Source organism: Ovis canadensis, chromosome 11 (assembly GCF_042477335.2).
Source record: "Ovis canadensis isolate MfBH-ARS-UI-01 breed Bighorn chromosome 11, ARS-UI_OviCan_v2, whole genome shotgun sequence".
Classification (NCBI taxonomy): domain Eukaryota; kingdom Metazoa; phylum Chordata; class Mammalia; order Artiodactyla; family Bovidae; genus Ovis; species Ovis canadensis.
This window is the reverse complement of record NC_091255.1, coordinates 50,444,187-50,461,464: the sequence shown is the minus strand read 5'-3', so window position 1 is coordinate 50,461,464 and position 17,278 is coordinate 50,444,187. Positions and strand designations below refer to the sequence as shown.

At 50.0% G+C, this 17,278-nt stretch overlaps 1 protein-coding gene across 5 annotated transcripts in view; it reads left to right on the top strand.

Moving 5' to 3' along the window:
- The window catches only part of ACLY (ATP citrate lyase), a 42,483-nt gene that overhangs the window by 17,259 nt on the left and 7,946 nt on the right, over positions 1–17,278 (top strand). For 2 of the 5 annotated variants that reach the window (XM_069603719.1, XM_069603721.1), the window contains 9 exons: positions 373–463; positions 1,468–1,497; positions 4,655–4,796; positions 5,080–5,248; positions 6,926–7,030; positions 7,902–8,098; positions 11,068–11,149; positions 11,608–11,718; positions 16,794–16,921. In XM_069603719.1, the coding sequence (XP_069459820.1) occupies positions 373–463; positions 1,468–1,497; positions 4,655–4,796; positions 5,080–5,248; positions 6,926–7,030; positions 7,902–8,098; positions 11,068–11,149; positions 11,608–11,718; positions 16,794–16,921 (1,055 nt within the window). Of the gene's footprint in view, positions 1–372; positions 464–1,416; positions 1,498–4,654; positions 4,797–5,079; positions 5,249–6,925; positions 7,031–7,901; positions 8,099–11,067; positions 11,150–11,607; positions 11,719–16,793; positions 16,922–17,278 lie in introns of all 5 variants that reach the window. The other 3 variants (XM_069603720.1, XM_069603722.1, XM_069603718.1) reach the window with 2 other exon arrangements.

Below are 17,278 nucleotides of genomic sequence, written 5' to 3'. Positions count from 1 at the left end.
GGACCTTGGGGAGGTACAGGGAGAAGGCTGTATGTGGTTAGCTTCTGTATCTCTGCTGGGTTTTTTCCTGCCCTAGTCAAGGTGGTGGTGTGGAAAGATAGGGGATTTTAAAATCAGACCCGAGTTCAAATCCTGCGGAGGGTGGGACCTCAGCAGTTATCACCAAGAACCTCAGTTTGCTTGTCTATAGCTTGGGGACATTACTGATTCCTATCTCAGAGGGTAATTAAGCATAGTACTTTTGAAAGCATCTTGTGGAGAACAAATCTGTGTGTAGTTCTTATTACCTGAGTTCTCTGGAGCCTCAAGGACCATTGGCTTTTTTCCCAGCTATTCTCTATGACCCTTACTCTCTCCCTGTTGTCCCCCCAGACTCCGGCCCCCAGCAGGACAGCATCTTTTTCTGAGTCCAGAACTGATGAGGTGGCCCCTGCCAAGAAGGCCAAGCCTGCCATGCCCCAAGGTAACTCCCAGCGCGGTTTTAGAACCCTCTGTTCCTTTCTGAGACCCCGCTGGGCCAGCAGAGGTGGACGGAAGCAGTTTGGGCTTCGCTGTGGGCGTGGCACGTGGGATGGAAATGGGACACAAAGATGTGGTGGGCGGAGCCTGCTCTGCGAGCCCGGTCACTCCTCTCCTCAGTTGTCTTCTCTGCCCCCTCCCACGGGGTGTGTGATCTGGGCTGGTGGGCTGTGGAGGAGACGGAGTTATAGGAGTACCAGGTCAGGGGAAGGTCCCGCAGGCCCTCCCCATGAGCGGACGGCAGGAGCCTAAAGCCCAAAGCCCAGGATGGCAGAAGACTCTTGTGCCCGCCTCCACCATCCTGGGTCTCACCTTCCTGGGAGCACACTGCAAGGGCACACGTCGTCTGCCCTCCCGTCTGGTTTGCCCGCTCGTCTCTCCCTCCTCTGATTCATCAGAGACCTGATCCCTGCCAGCCAGCCCTTGCCATCAGAACTAGGTGGCCCATGTCAGTTACCACTGGGTCTCCTCCTGGGATGGACAGAGTGTGCTTGACATTTCGTGAAATAGTGGCACTGGCTCCAGGCGCTCCCAATTGGAAGCCCTCAAAACGGCTGCTTTGTTCCCAGCACAGTGTCAGGTCCATCTTCTCAGCCTCATCATCTCATTGATGTCCCCTGCTTCCCGGGGACAAAACAGGATTAGGAGGGCGGGCATGGGCCAGCTGTCCATCCAGAGGCCCTTGGCCTTTGGTGTCCGGTGCACCCTCTGAGCCTCGGTGCTTTCGCTCCTCTCTCTGCGCCCGCTGGCCCTCCGCCCCTTCTTGGCTCCACTCTGCTGGTCGGGGCTCTCCCGTTGGCCGGGCCCCTGTCATGAACAGATGAGAGACGGTGAGGGTGGCAGCCGGGCGAGGCTCATCCACCAACCCCTTCCTGTTCCCACCCTCTCCCTCCAAAGCCTCCAGCCATCAACGGGTCACTCAGTCGCCTTGGTCATTTTCTTTGACAGATTCAGTCCCAAGTCCAAGACCCCTGCAAGGTAGGATGCCCCCAGCTCCGCGTGTGGCTTTCTAGTGGGTTACAGTCTTTACTCTGTGCTTCTGTCTCCCTGTCCCTGGTGGGTTGCGGTGTTGTCTGGTATCTTTTCTGTCCCTGCCTCGGTGTAGCCTGCCCCAAGTCCTGGTCTTCGCCCCATCCCTTCCCACCCCTGCTTTATTTCACCCCCCTGCTTTCCTTGCCATGGGGGTTGTCACCAGCTCATACATGGGAGGGAGTGGACAGTGCAGGAGGGGCAGGAGCCAGGCCCACGGCCTCAGAGAGGGGAGTGGAGCCCAGGAGGAGGCCGTGGAAACTGAAGAGGGCTTGGCGGAGCCAGCGGGCCAGGAGGGGAGCCACTGACCACCCGATTCTCTGCATCCCATGACGGCTTCATTTTCTTTTCCCACCTCAGTCTCACCACTGCCGACTGCATCCCAGAGCTCCCAGCACCTGGGACAAGTTCAGATTTCTCTGGGGTTTGGGAGGAAGACAGGATGGAGAAGGAGAGAGAGACCCGGAAGGGTGCACAGTCAATCTGGACTGGGCTTTGTGTCTGTGTAAGGTCACTGTTTAGCAGGGATATGATCTGTGTGTGCTCATGCTCCCGTGCAGATGTGACTAGGTTCACTGAGGTGGATAGATGCATCAGTTCAAAGTGTCAGGTCTTCCATTTAACTTTTTGATATTCACAGCTGTGAAAAATCCAGGGAATGGTAGTCTCTTAAGGATGACCTGTGACTCCTTGCTAAGAGGAGGAAAGGGGTAACTAGGTGAGGTCAAGTAGCCCTTCCTCCCAGCCTCTGGCACCATTTGTTGTTTACGTACAAAACCAGACCTGAGGCTGAGCCCTGAATAGACTCAATGAGAGCGCTCTTGGCCAGGACAGGGGTGGGGGTGGAGGGAGAAATGGGTTTGATCTCATCGTCAGTCCTGAGCTATGTGGGAAAGGAGGGCAGGAGGTGGGGGCAGATTGGCCCAGGACAGCGGAGCCAGTGGAGGAGCCTCGTGGGGGCTTAGCCCCAAAGCACAGGTTCTCTCTGGGGCCTGTGTGCTTCCAGCAGGCTGGGGATCGCCACCTTCAGCTTGTCTTCTCTGTGTGCTGAGTGCTCCAGTTCTGCCCTTTTCAAGCTAGGAGTGCACGTGGGTTGGTACAGATTCCAGACCTTGTCCTGGGATCCCCAGGAATGGGGAGCTGGGTGGGGCAGTGCTAGCTTATGGCCCTCCTCCCTTGCACAGTTGAGCTGCATCTCAAGGTAGTATTTGTGTAATCCTGACTTTGATGCTAGATGACCTACAGTTTCCATCATTTGGCATCTCTGGGCTTCAGTTTGCAGGAATTGGAAAGTGAGGGAACTGGACAAGGTAGCCTCACTTGTTCTGTGATCTCGCTCATGTCTCACTGAACCCAGATGGATCCAGGGCACAGTAAATCCTGGGTGTTGGCACCATCAGGAGCTTTCTGTCATGAGAAACTTATGGCTGTGATGGAAGAGGCGAGCCTGCATGGGGATGTGAATCCTCCATGCCTGGGGAAAGTGATCTCTAAATTTCATTAAAAAAAAATTATTTGGCTGCATCAGGTCCCAGTTGTGGCACCTGGGGTCTTCCTTGTGACAGGCGGTATCTTGTGGCACACGGGCCCTGGTGTGGTGTTCGGGTTTATTGCTCCTCTGCATGTGGGATCTTAGTTCCCTGACCAGGGATCGAACCTGTGTCCCCTGCATTGCAAGGCGGATTCTTAACCACTGAACCACTAGGGAAGCTCCCTCTTAATTTAATCAGACCTTGAACTTGGTTAGCCAAGCCAGTGATAGTACAGCAGGTTAATTAATACTAAATGCCCCCTGAGCTTTCTGCATTATGTTTCTTGAGGGAGAGCTGAGGACCTCCCCTGAGGGCTACTTTCCTCCAGCTGAGAGCAGGAGGGTCAGTTCTAGGTGACTGCCAGCTCCCAATCCCCTCTGCCCTTTCCTGGCCTCTGGTGACCCCTCTAGGAGCAGGAAAGAGCCAGCTGGGAGGAGGCTGTGGGGAGAAGGTCGGGTGGAAGGTCGATGAGATAAGCCTACAACAAACCTCTTTCTTGCACCTGCACTGACCTAGAATCAAGAGGTTTAAATCCTGACATGAGCTGACTTATGTCCAAGTTCACAGGTGGTAAGGATTGTTGGGCATCTGTTTGAAGTCTTATAGTAAACAACAAGGTCCTGCTGTATAGCACAGGGAACTATATTCAGTGTCCTGTGAGATATATATGTACTTGTGTGTGTGTGTGTGTCTGTGTGTCTGTGTGTATTTGTGTCACTTTGCTATACAGCAGAAATTAATACAGCATTGTAAATCAGCTGTGCTTCAATTAAAAAATAAAAAGTCCGCAGGACTTCTCTGGTGATTCTGTGGTTAAGACTCCATGCTTTCACTGCAGGGAGCACAGATTCAATACTTGGACAAGGAACTAAGATCCTTCATGCTGAGCAGCATGGCTGAGCCTCCTGCCACCCCCACCTCCCCTGCCCCTACACCAAAGTTAGAAAAAAACATATCTTTCAGTCGCTCTGATTGGGAGAACTTAACTTTTTTTTTTCAGATGACTTTAAAAATAATTGATCAGGACTTCCCTGATGGTCCAGTGATTAAGAATCTGCCTGCCAGTGCAGGGGATCCCTGGGCCAAGAACTAAGATTCTACATGCCACGAGGCAGCTCAGCCCACACATGGCAACTGCTGAGCCTGTGCCCTAGAGCCTGTGCGCCACGATAAAGGAAACCATCACAGTGAGAAGCCCATGCACCACAACCGAGAGTAGCTCCTGCAACTAGAGAAAGCCAGCACTCAGCAATGAAGACCTAGCACAGCCAAAAAAAAACTGATCAAGCCCTCATTTGCATATATACACCTTTCCTGTAGGAATTCTGCTGTCCATTCACTGTTGAGCTCTTTGCCAGCCAGGCAAGACTTCTCCGCTCTTTTCTCACTTTCTGCTACCTCTTTGCAGAACAAATCCAGGCGCATTGTCCCCCAGGTTGTCCGAGTTCCGTCCTCTTGCCTTCCTTTGCAGTTTTGATGACTCGCTCTCCCAGGACCTGGGGCGAGGAGGGGTCTGGCAGGGAGCCCCTAGGGGTGTGTGTACTGGGTGCACTCGCTGTGTCTCTGCCCACCAGGAAAGAGCGCCACCCTCTTCAGCCGCCACACCAAGGCCATTGTGTGGGGCATGCAGACCCGGGCTGTGCAGGGCATGCTGGACTTCGACTACGTCTGCTCCCGGGACGAGCCCTCGGTGGCTGCCATGGTCTACCCGTTCACGTGAGTCACTCAGGGCAGGGAGACTGGATGCAACCACCGAGTGGGAGGTCCTCATCGCATCTCCTCTGACAGCAACACAGCTGGGGGCCCTTGGCTTATCCCCCCTGGCTGGGGAGGCGTCTGCCCATCTCAGATGGGGGCGGTTGATGTTTCTGGGGGATCTCTTTCCCATAAACTAAACTCTTTGAAGACGGCGACCCTGCCTTTTTACCCTCTGGGTGAAGCTCCTCCTGAGCCCGGGCAGGTTGACCATGTCCTTAGCCCTCCTCTGCCTTTCTCACAGCGGGGACCACAAACAGAAGTTTTACTGGGGTCACAAGGAGATCCTGATCCCCGTCTTCAAGAACATGGCTGATGCCATGAAGAAGCACCCGGAGGTAGACGTGCTAATCAACTTCGCCTCCCTGCGCTCAGCCTACGACAGCACCATGGAGACCATGAATTACACTCAGGTAGCTCTGCGCCCTGGGGGTGGGAGGCCGGGCGAGTCCTGAATGGTGTCCACCGGGGACAAAGGCCTTGGGTCTCGGGACTGGCCAGTGATTTGGATGAAAGTGGTGGGAGACTTGATCTTCAGGAGGTGATGGGGTCACTGAGGGTAGGCGGGCTGCTCACCTGGGCTGCCAGAGCGCAGGATCATCCGTACTCACCAGGTGCTCTCCGTGCTGAGACTGGTTTTGAAAACAGGATCAAAAGCATTATTTTTATTATAAGATTGTTACACATTTGTTGTCGAAAAAACTGCTGATAAGTAAGAAGAGGATAAATATCTCAAGATTAATTTCCCAGAAACACGGTTGCTGACTCTGTGTACATCCTTATCCATACCTTTTTCTGGATTTGAACAAATGGAATAACGTAACTGTTTTATAATCCATCTCTGTCAGAGATGCTTTCCACATCAGTATTTACCATTTTTGCTTTTTCAAGTCTCGGGATGAGCAGATATCTTTCATTGCTTCCCCACGTAGATGTCTAGAAGTCACACTGCTGCACCAGAATGTGCAGCTTTGAAAGCCTTTGATCCATCCTGCTTGCCAACACTGTTGATATTGTTCAGTTGCTAAGTCGTGTCCGACTCTTTGTGACCCCACGGACTACAGCATGCCAGGCCTCCCTGGCCAACACTGAATGCTTGGATTTAAAGAACATATATACGTGATAGAATGATAGGCATGCTATTTAATTTGCATAGCTTTGATTATTATTAACTAAAATGAGCTTTTGAAAATATGTGTTGGCCATTTGCATTCTATGATGTGGCCTCCCTTCTTTTTCTTCTATTGAGGTTTATCTTTTTTGTTATTGATTTATAAGAGCTCTTACAGATTAAGATAGTCATTTTTCTGTTTAAAATTATTGTCTGATACAGAACTGACTTGTTTCAGTTTATGACTAGAAAACATAAACTTGTTTTGATATCTAGGTGAAGTGAAAAAAAAACACAAAACATATCTGTTAAAAATGAGCAGCTTTTCTAGTCTGGAGTACAGATTAGTGAACTACAGCCCAAGGGCCAAACCCAGCCCCCTGCCTTTTGTTGTAAACAAAGTTTTATTGAAATACAGACAAGCTCATTCATTTACACATTGTCCATGGCAGCTTTTATGCTTCAAAGGCAAAATGTACTAGTTACCCCCAGAGACCATATGACTAACAAACCCTCAAACACTGTCTTACACTTTATAGAAAAGGTTTGTGTGGGATCTTTCTCACTCATCCCCACCTGCTCTGGCTTTTCCCTTAGCCTACTCTCTGGTCCAAGTGTGGAAACAGCTTGTTTCTATCATGCGGCTTATTCCTATAGCTGGTTTATAATCAGGCACCTGGACAGATGGGGCTGAGTCATGTCAGTTTTTGGATGGGCGAGAATATAACAGCTTTGACTACAGCAAGTTTTCTGGAACCTTTGCTTCCGCTTGGTTACGGACTCACTGTGGTAGTAACCACTGGAGAGCAGTTTCAGGTGCCTCTCTTTTGGGGGAGGGTTGGACGACCAGAGGCTAGTGGGAAGAAGGAGGTGCATATTGTCATGTTTACTCCTGGGAGAGGTCTGGGAGGTGGGTTCAGGAAAGGTTGCCGCCTCGTCGTCTCACGTGGTGAAACGATAACTGTCCCTCGTGCTCTAGATCCGGACCATCGCCATCATAGCCGAAGGCATCCCTGAGGCCCTCACGAGGAAGCTGATCAAGAAGGCGGAGCAGAAAGGAGTGACCATCATTGGACCTGCCACCGTGAGTGTCCCTTCTGCTTCCGGGCTCTCAGAAAGCTCATCATTGCCTCTTCTGTCTCCCGTCTGGTTTGAAAAGATTGAGAGTACCTGCTGAAAGTCAGTCTGTTCATTGCCAGTTTTTGCTTGCTTGTTCTGACAGCTCCTGCAACCTGCAAAAGCCTACTTTCCCAACAAGCAATTGTACCCAGGCCCCAGCAGTGGAAGCGCTGTGTTCTAACCACTGGACCACCAGCGAATTCCCTGTCCATTTCCAGTTAATTTTTTAAAGGGCTGTCACCCCAGACCATATCCCCATTATAGTTTCAAGGGACTAATAAGATTTTTTTAAGTGTTTGTCCATCCTCATACAACCATAGCATGGTCTTTGATTATTCATTCCTGCAACTGTGAACCAAAGAGAAATCTACCTAGCGGCCTTATTCTTGACACAAAGCTTCCTGGTATAACAAAAAATGGCCCTGTGAATGTTTTTTGTTGTTGTTTGTTTTTACTTAATTGTTATGCTAAAAATTTGGTTGAAGCTAAGATTTTTGAGCTAAGCCAGGCACCTTCCTTCTCGGGGGTGGAGGGTGATCTTGAGCAGAGTACTCGCTTGCATTAGACACCTTTATTGGATGACATTGTCCTTTTGGAGCAAAAGAGGTTATTTAACCCTGAGTGTGCACGTCTGTATCTGCAATTATAAGCCACCTCATGGCTCCTTTTTCCTGTGCAATGTCTCTTGAGGGGGAGAAGAACCTTCCTCAGCAGGAAACCACAGGTGCAGGTGCTGGCCAGGGTGGGCTGGGCGGGCGATCCTGGGCTGTGACTCGGCAGAGCTCTGTGGTCACTCAGCCTGCCCTCCTCCCTGACTGAAGTTCCCACCCCGGCAGGTTGGTGGCATCAAGCCCGGGTGCTTTAAGATCGGGAACACTGGTGGGATGCTGGACAACATCCTGGCCTCTAAGCTGTACCGCCCGGGCAGTGTGGCCTACGTCTCGCGTTCGGGAGGCATGTCCAACGAGCTCAACAATATCATCTCTCGAACCACGGATGGCGTCTACGAGGGCGTGGCCATTGGTGGGGACAGGTGACCTTTTTTAACTTTGTATTTTATATTGGGATATAGCCAATGGTGGCTCAAATGGTAAAGAATCTGCCTGTAGTGCCAGAGACCCAGGTTCTATCTCTGATTTGGGAAGCTCACCTGGAAAAGAGAATGGATATCCACTCCAGTATTCTCACCTGGAGAATTCCATAGACAGAAGAACCTGGCAGGCTACAGTCCATGGGGTCACAAAGAGTTGGACATGACTGAGCAAGTAACACTTCCACTTTCATATCCAGTTAGCAATGTTGTGATAGTTTCAGGTGAACATCAAAGGAACTCAGCCATACATATTCATGTATCCATTCTCCCCTAGACTCCTCTCCCATCTAGGCTGCCATATAACATTGAGCAGAGTTCATGTGCTATACAGTAGGTACTGTTAGTTATCCATTTTAGACATAGATGTGTGTACATGACCATCCCAATTTCCCTAAAAAGATGTTTCAAAAGGGTTTTGGGCTTCGGGTGTAATTCTGTTGTCTGATTTGTAGCCAGAGGAAGACAGCAGAGGGCAGTGCTTAGCAGGGCCTATTCCGAAATCGGGCCCAAGGGGTTCTAATCCTAGTTTCTGTGTTTGGGGTAGCAGGGTTCGGGGATGGGGTGGCTGCTGCAATCCTGGGGAGGTTACCAGCCCTCCCTAGACCTCTATCAACCTTGTAGAGCAAATGAGTAGAGTAATATTCCCCACTGGGGCTTTTTGGAGTATTGGTGGTGGCGGTGGTTTAGTCTCTAAGTCATGTCCGAGTCTTGTGACCCCGTGGACTGTAGCCCGCCAGGCTCCTCTGTCCATGGGGATTCTCCAGGCAAGAATACTGAAGTGGGTTGCCATTTCCTTCTCCAGGGTTTAGAGGATTAAATGAGACTAATACAGGGCTTGATGCTTAGTAGTAAGTATGAAAGGGAGGGGACTTCCCTGGTGGTCCAGTGGTTAGGATTCTAAGCTCTCACTGCCAAGGGCCCAGTTCAATCCCTGGAACTAAAATCCCACAAGCTATGCAGGGCAGCCAAATTGAAAAAAGAGGGAAAGAGAAAACTGTTCTTTTATTCATTAACAAATATGAGGGTAATTTTCTAGCGCTGAGCAGTTTTCTGATTCTCTGCAGAAACCCCCACTCAGGGTCCTACAGTTCAATTAAATTCTGGACATTGTCTATCTGGAAATAGCATCATAGCATCGGATCCCATAGGTTTGGGGCTTGGTCCCCTAGGACTCTGCAAACTCCAGCCTCTGGTACTTCTGAACACTGGCTATAAATCAGTGGGGGATCGGAAGGGTGGTCCTATGACTCCCTCCTCAGGTTTAATAATTTGCTAGAAAGGCTTGCAGAACTCAGGAAAAATTTACTCACAGGCTTCCTGGGTTATTACAAAAGTATGGAACGAGGTGGAAGAGGGTGATGGGTCATGGCATGGAGAGTGCACGGAGCGTCTGTGCCTTCTCCGTTGAGCACATTGTACCAGCCTGCCAAGAGTTGCCTCATGAAGACAAAACACACTGCTATCCACCCCCGTGACTCAGAAAATGACAAAGATTTTATGCGTGCTGGGTCAGGAACCAGTGCCAAAGACCAAATAGCAAAACAAAAGATGCTCTCAGTACCCTTGTCACTCAGATAGTGAGGGTTCTCAGAGCTCTGTGCCAGGAACTGGAAGCAGAGACATATATATATATATATTTTTTTCTTACTATGTCTCAAATTGTGTTCTTATTATTTTCTGTTAGTAGGAACAATAATCAGTAGGTCATCAATTGAGTAATGTCTTAGAGCAATGCCTGGTACTTGTTACCATGATAAATGTTTGCTATTACTGTTTACTGTTATTACTGCAGCTATTGTTTGGCCTAGGAACCAAAAGCTGTTAAGACTGAGTCACCTTGTCAACCCTCCTGGGCCTCCCAGATCATTCCGAATGGAACACCTGAGTGAGAAGGGACTTCCGCTGAGGTCTCTGGGGAGGTGGTCTTAGGACCCCTAGTCCCTTGGTGCTCCCTGACAGAAGGCTCCAAGTCAGACAGGTCTGGGCGGTGCTACCAGTTATATTGTCCTCTTGGGATTTAATGCTCCTGAGTATATCGAAAGGACCTTGGAGATCTGAAGCCTACTTGGCCTTAAGTCCTTCTGCAAACTCATGTGACAGTAGAAAATTAAAATATTTTGGCTTATACATAGACCTTCTAGCAATAGCCTGGGATGCAGCTTGGCATACAGTATTCATTATCTATTGCTGTGTTTCTTAAAAATCACTACCCCAAAACAAAGTGATTGCAGTGATAAACGTGTATCCTCATGGTTCCTGTGCTTTAAGGAGCCAGGGCTTGGTTGGGAGGTTCTGGCAAGTGCAGGGGAGGTCTCTGTTGAGGTGGTCAGATATGGGCAGGCTGCAGGTGCCCGGCAGATGGGCTTTTGCCCTGACGGCTGAGAATCCTTCCCCCAGCCACTACTCTTGGCTGCCTTCCCCCAAAATGAGTTAGTCAGGGGAGAGTGTTGAATGACCCAAATGCAGAAAGAGAGGCATGAATTTCCACCTTTTTAAAGGAACGTATGGACATGTTGTATTTATTTATTTATTTTGGTCATGCTGAACAGCATGTGGAATCTTAGTTCCTCAACCAGGGATCAAATCTGTGTTCCCTGAAGTGGAAGCACAGAGTCTTAACCACTAGACCGCCAGGGAAGTCCGCGTGGACATATTTTAAAATTACCTGCCATGTGCACCCTCCAGGTGTCTCTCACTGCCGTGGGAACGTCTCTGCGCTTATTCATTCCTCTTCCTCCCCTTCCCTTGTGTTCCATTTACTCCCTCCCCCCTCCCCATTACTCCTGAGGCATCTCCAGACCCTCACTGAGCATCCACACCCACAAAGAACTCCACCGTGTTCTTAGTACACGTGTGTTTCCCACACCTGTACTCACACCTCACCTCACTGCACCTCCTGCTCTCACCAGGTACCCCGGCTCAACGTTTATGGATCACGTGTTACGTTACCAGGACACTCCAGGAGTCAAAATGATTGTGGTTCTCGGAGAGGTAAGTTTGTTTGGTTTTGTTTTTTATTTTTTTTCTTTTTATAAAAGTCATGGGATTTTGGTTTTTAAGAAAGTCATGCATTTTGCTTATGTATAACTGAAAGTGACGGTCCCTGGCTGGCCCCAGTCTGTCCCTGGTGGGTGGAGTGGATAGCTGGAGTCAAAGAACCTCTCTGATGTGTGCCCCTGATCAGATCTGGCCCTAAATTATCTCATACCCTTAGATCAGGAAGGGGGAGTCCTAGGAACTCTCCGAGGATACCCATCATCGTTTGAGAATACTTTGTGGCATCTCTCATCTCCATCTTTCACACTGTTATTTGACCAAAGCCCCTGTTCCCTCCTCTTCAAGTTTGAACTCTTGGCTCCTGCCTGACTCAGGACAGATTTTCCTGCTGCTCTGGGAGCAGCTCAGCGTGGATTCCACTGGCTCAGGGGCTTTTTCTTGTCGCCTGGCAGATAGGGGGCACGGAGGAGTATAAGATCTGCCGGGGCGTCACGGAGGGCCGCATCACCAAGCCCGTGGTCTGCTGGTGCATCGGGACCTGTGCGGCCATGTTCTCCTCCGAGGTAGGCCCGGGACTGGCTCCTGCTGGGCTGGGGTCCCAGGGAGGGCATCTCTGGGAAACCACGTGGGCCTCTTGGCAAGTAAGTGGCTGGTTTCGTCAATAAGCATGCGTTACCTGCTTGGTTACCGCAAGGGCCAGGTGGGCCCCTCCTCTCTAGAAGCTCAAGTCCAGTTGCAAGAGACAAATTCATCCCCAGATTGAGGCCAGAGCAAGGCTTTGAGTCCCTCTTCAGAGTACGAGTACTGCCTGGATTAGTTGAGATGGTGTCTAGAGAAGATGAACTGCTCCTTAAGGGATGAGAAGGAGTTTCGCTGAGCGAAATGGGCGGGGCGGGGAGGGAGAGGACATAACCTAGGCTCAGAGCTGGCGAGGAGCTGGTGAGAAGTCCTGTGTGGACAGGGATTGTGGAGGAAAGCCTCTGGATATGTTAATATGACCTGATACATATGAAAGTGCCTGGGAGCAGAAGTCCAGCCTGTGGTGCATGTTAGAAGCCCTCTGAGCTCTCCCACTCCTACTGGGTGGGACTGGCCAGACCTCAGCCCCTGGAGTCCAGCTTAGAGAATCCTCTGTCTTAAAGAAGGCCCACGCACTAATGATGAAACCAAGGAAACAACCGCTTGTCACCCATCAGTTCGTCAGCAGCTGAGTGTCAGACCTTGACCTCTGCTGTGTGTATATAAAGTAAAATTTGGTCATTAAGGCTTCCTGCAGCAGTGGTAATTCCTACACTTAAACCCTCAGTCCTTGGACTTCCCTGGTGGTCCAGTGGTTCAGAATCTATGCTACCACTGCAGGAGACACAGCTTCCGTCCTTAGATGGGAAACTAAGATCCCACACGCTGCGAGGTGCGGCCACCCTCGGTTCTTCCTTCCAGTAAGCCTGTCACACTACCCTTTCCCCTTAGGTTGATTGCCTTTCTCCTTCAGATTCCTGTCACCTCCAAATAGCACTGTTTGTCCGGGTGTAAAATGTACCTCTCCTGTGAACTAGCAGCTCAGTTTCTGCTAATTTACTTGGTGGATGTGTGTGCAGAACTGTTGAGAAGTATGTGTACTTGGAGGATACTTGCTGCCATGTGGTGATGGCAAGACATGGAAACACCCAACGCTGGATGGGAGGGGACTGTGTTGTGTCCTCATGGCATGACCATGTAATAGAACACTGAGTAGAAGAACAAGGTGGATCCTGAGATGTCGATGTAGAAAGGGTTCATGTGGGATCCAGGAAGGGGCAAGATGTGGCCGATGCTTACCACAGGATCCACTTTGTGTAACTGTGAACTGTACGTGTGTGTATCTTTTTTCCGAATAAATGAAAGGGAAGGGAGTGGGTCATGTATCTTGCCCATCCTCCAAGGCTGAGCTCCACTTCCACAGGCCTGAGAGTTAGCTCCTGGTGGATCTGTATGACTGGGGTGAGTCGTTTCGCCTCTCTGTACTTCATTTTCCTGAGCTGTAGAAAGGAGATGATTCTGAGGGACTTCCCTGCCGGCCCAGTGGCTAAGACACTAAGATCCCACATGCTGCCTGATGTGGCCATGAAAAAGAGGCGTTGGGGGGATGATTCGGGATTGCTGTGTGGCTAAGTTAAGAAGGTAATTAATTGTAAAGGTGTGGCACATACAGGTCTTAGCAAATACTGGTTTCCAGTCTTCAACACGCCTGTTCCATGAAGCCGTTCTTAGTCTGTTTCTTCGTGGCTGCTCTCCGTTCCACTAGAACTAGTTCTAGAACTCACACAATGCTACTTCCCAGCATCGCTCAGTCGTGTCCAACTCTCTGTGACCCCATGGACTGTAGCCTACCAGGCTCCTCTGGCCATGGGATTTTCCAGGCAATAGTACTGGAGTGGATTGCCATTTCCTTCCCCAGGGGATCTTCCCGACCCAGGGATTGAACCCGGGTCTCCCACATTGTAGACAGACGCTTTACCGTCTGAGCCACCAGGGAAGTCCGTTCCACTGCAACATCTGAAAATAGTTCCTCCCACCCTTGCAGGCTTTGTCTTAACCAGCTCTGCTTTACGGCAGCCCCCAGTATGCTGAGGACCCCTCCAAGAAGGTGAGGACCCTGCTCATTTGTTTCTGGGCAGGTGCTCATCATCACCCTCAGGGTAGGGCAGGTCCTTGAAGTATTTTGCTTTTTTGGGAGGAGGGGGTTAAAAATGATTACTTTTGGCTGTCCTGGGTCTTCAGTACTGAAGGGCTTTTCCTCTAGTGGCAGTGTGCGGGCTTCTCACTGCGGGGGCTCCTCTTGTTGAGGAGCGCAGGCGCTAGGGTGCGAGGGCTTCAGCAGCTGCAGCGCGTGGGCTCAGTAGTTGTGGCTTAGTTGCTCCACGGCATGTGGGAATCTTCTCGGATCAGGGATGGAACCCATGTTTCCTGCAATGACAGGTGGATTCTTTACCCCTGAGCCGCCTGGGAAGCCCTCAAGGTGTTTTATTTTTGCTTTTTATTCATTTTTAAAAAAACTTTCTTTATGTAGTTTCAAGAATACACGAACATAGAGTGGTACCGTGATGGTCCAGCTGCTAAGTGTTTTTTGATTCCTTGAACAGGTCTCATGACCTTGCAGAGCTCTCTGCCCCGTAGAGGAGGTGAGATAGGTACACCACACAACATCCTCAGTTCAGAGCCTCGGGGAAATGGAACTGAGAACCGGGAGATGGGACTTCCCTGGTGGTACAGGGGATAGGAATCCGCCTGCCAGTGCAGCGGACACGAGTTTGATCCATAATCTGGAAAGATTCCTCATGTTGCAGAGCAACTAAGCTACAGCTGCTGAGCCTGTGCTCCTCAAAACAGAAGCCATGGCAATGAGAAGCCCGCACATCTCAACTAGAGAGTAGCCCCCACTTGTCACAGCTAGAGAAAGCCCGCACAAAGCAACACAAGACCCAGGGCAGCCAAGAATAAATTAAAACATAGCAGGTATATTAAAAAAAGAAGAAGAATTGGGAGTAGAGATAAGAGGACAGTGGTAGGATGGCGGTGTCCCAAAACGCTGGTCCCATAGCTGCTGCTGCTGCTGCTGATTCGCTTAGTCATGTCCAACTCTATGTGACCCCATGGACTGTAGCCTGCTAGGCTCCTCTGTCCGTGGGATTCTCCAGGCAGGAATACCGGAGTGGGTTGCCATGCCCTCCTCCAGGGGATCTTCCTGATCCAAGGATTGAACCCGGGTCTCCTGCACTGCAGGTGGATTCTTAACTGCTGAGCCATCAGAGTCCTGTAGCGATGGTCCTCAAAACAAAACAAAAACCAATGAAAAGGAAGCTTCTATAAATTCTGAACATACTCAGATTTCATTATCTCCCTTTTAAAAGCTTTAGCTCTGAGAAATCTGAGTTAAACTTGCTTAACTTCTTTAAGTCCGGTGTTCGTTGAGTTTATGTGAACGCACAGTCTCTTCTTCACACCCTGTCTACCCACGCAGATTAAGTTCTGTACAGAAGGCCCTGGGACCTTGCTTTGAAGCATGTGTCTTCAAGCCTTGCTAACCAAACAGCGGTTCTGGTTTACCTTTTTAACACTTCAGCTCTGGGACTTCCCTGGTAGTCCCAGTGGTTAAGACTTTGCACTTCCAATGCAGGGGCTGTGGGTTTGATCCCTGGCCAGGGAACTAAGACCCACGTGCCATGCAGCACAGCCAAAAAAAAAAAAAAAAGATAAAATTAAAAGAAGAAAACAACTTAGGCCACATTCATTGTCTGGTTTAAATGCTGCCACATACTGCCTGTGTGACCTTGGCAAGTTACTCTATTGCTCTGTGCTTCCACTTCCTTGTTGAGAGGAAACAGTTGTAGGTACTAAATGATGACATTTGTGAAGCTTTTAGAAAAGTGCCTGGAGGCAGTGTTCTTTTGGGCTTCCCTTGTAGCTCAGTGTTTAAAGAGTCCAACTGCAACGCAAGAGCCTTGGGTTCAATCCCTGGGTTGGGAAGATCCCTGGAGAAGGAAATGGCAACCCATGCTGGTATTCTCTCCTGGAGAATCCCATGGACAGAGGAGCCTGGCAGGCTACAGTCTATGGGGTCGCAAGAGTCCGAGTGAGACATGACTGAGTGACTAAGCATGAGCGTACATATGAAGTGTTATTTAAACGGGGAAGATATGATTATCACACCTGCCCTAAGAGTTTTGCACCACATTTCATTAAGTTAATCTCTTTGATACAGTTACTACATAGCTCTTCTGATTGGTTTTTTTCTTCCTTCTCTCTCCCCATAACCAGCTCCCTACCCCATATTCCATTGGGTTTATAGTTTAATCTTAGTTCATGCTCAGGTGGAAGGGGGCAATAGCTAATTAGCTCCCTTTGATTGTTGCTATGTGGGAATATAGGCCAAATGATGCAAAATGTGGCTTTTCTTTTTGAAAAAGAGTGGCAGTTTGGATTTTTACAGGAAATCTTCTGGGGTTCTGTTTTGTTTAGTAAGGGTGCATACTTCATCCAAAGTATGTGCAGGACAGTCAGGTCACACTTACGAGCTCCACAGCTTGGCAGGGTGTAACTTCTCACAGTTGCCCCAAACTGACTGCTACTCTGTGTCCCCTCATCTCCACCCCTACCCAGGAAGGGCCCAATGGGAAGCCAGAGGAAGGTGTTTGTGGAGCTGGGCACCAGGCTCGTATCCTGGCTCCAGCGCCCCAGCTATGTGACCTTGAGTAAGCTCTTGAACTTCTTGGTGCCTCAGAGTCTCATCTGTGCCTGAGAGTCAGCCAGCGCACCTATTCAGTGAGCCTTCTGGGGGCCTGAAGTGATTCACGTAGAGCAAGGGTCCCCATGAGCTGAGGTGGAACTGATGTAATAATAATAGAAATAAATTGCACAGTGAATGTAATGCACTTGGGTCATCCCGAGACTATCACCACCACCACCCCCGCCCCGACACCCCCTGGTCTGTGGGAAAATTGTCTTCCACAAAACTGGCCCCTGGTGCCAGAAAAGTGGGGGACCGCTGACATAGAGCATTGAATGGGATCTGGCCTGTAATCAGTGCCAACATCCTCAGGGGCCTTCTCTCTCTTAGGGATTGACTGCCCTGCTAAAGCCGTTTTTCTTTGCATTCCAGGTCCAGTTCGGCCACGCTGGAGCTTGTGCCAATCAGGCTTCCGAAACTGCAGTTGCCAAGAACCAGGCCTTGAAGGAGGCCGGAGTGTTTGTGCCCCGGAGCTTTGATGAGCTTGGAGAAATCATCCAGTAAGTGAACCTGGGGAGGGTGGCACCTCCCTGCCCCTTTCCCAGTCCCTCGCCAGGGCAGCAGCCTTGCCTAAATACAGGTGTCCAGTATGGCTGGTCTCTCTCAGGCGTCTAAGGCAGCTCTTCAGATGGTCCAGAATCTTTCCTTTTTGGCTTTCTTTTTTTCTAACTTGTTTCTAAAAGCAGCAGTTTCAGGCTGTTCAGACTGGGCTTAAAACATTCAGTTTCTGAGCCTACCTACTTGGTGGGCCATGAATGAGAGGCAAGCGTAGGAACATTCATCCATTACATGAGCTGTTGTCTCTTCCCGTTCCTCCCCTCTGGGCTTCCTTGGCCTCCAGACTCAGCCTTCTCTAA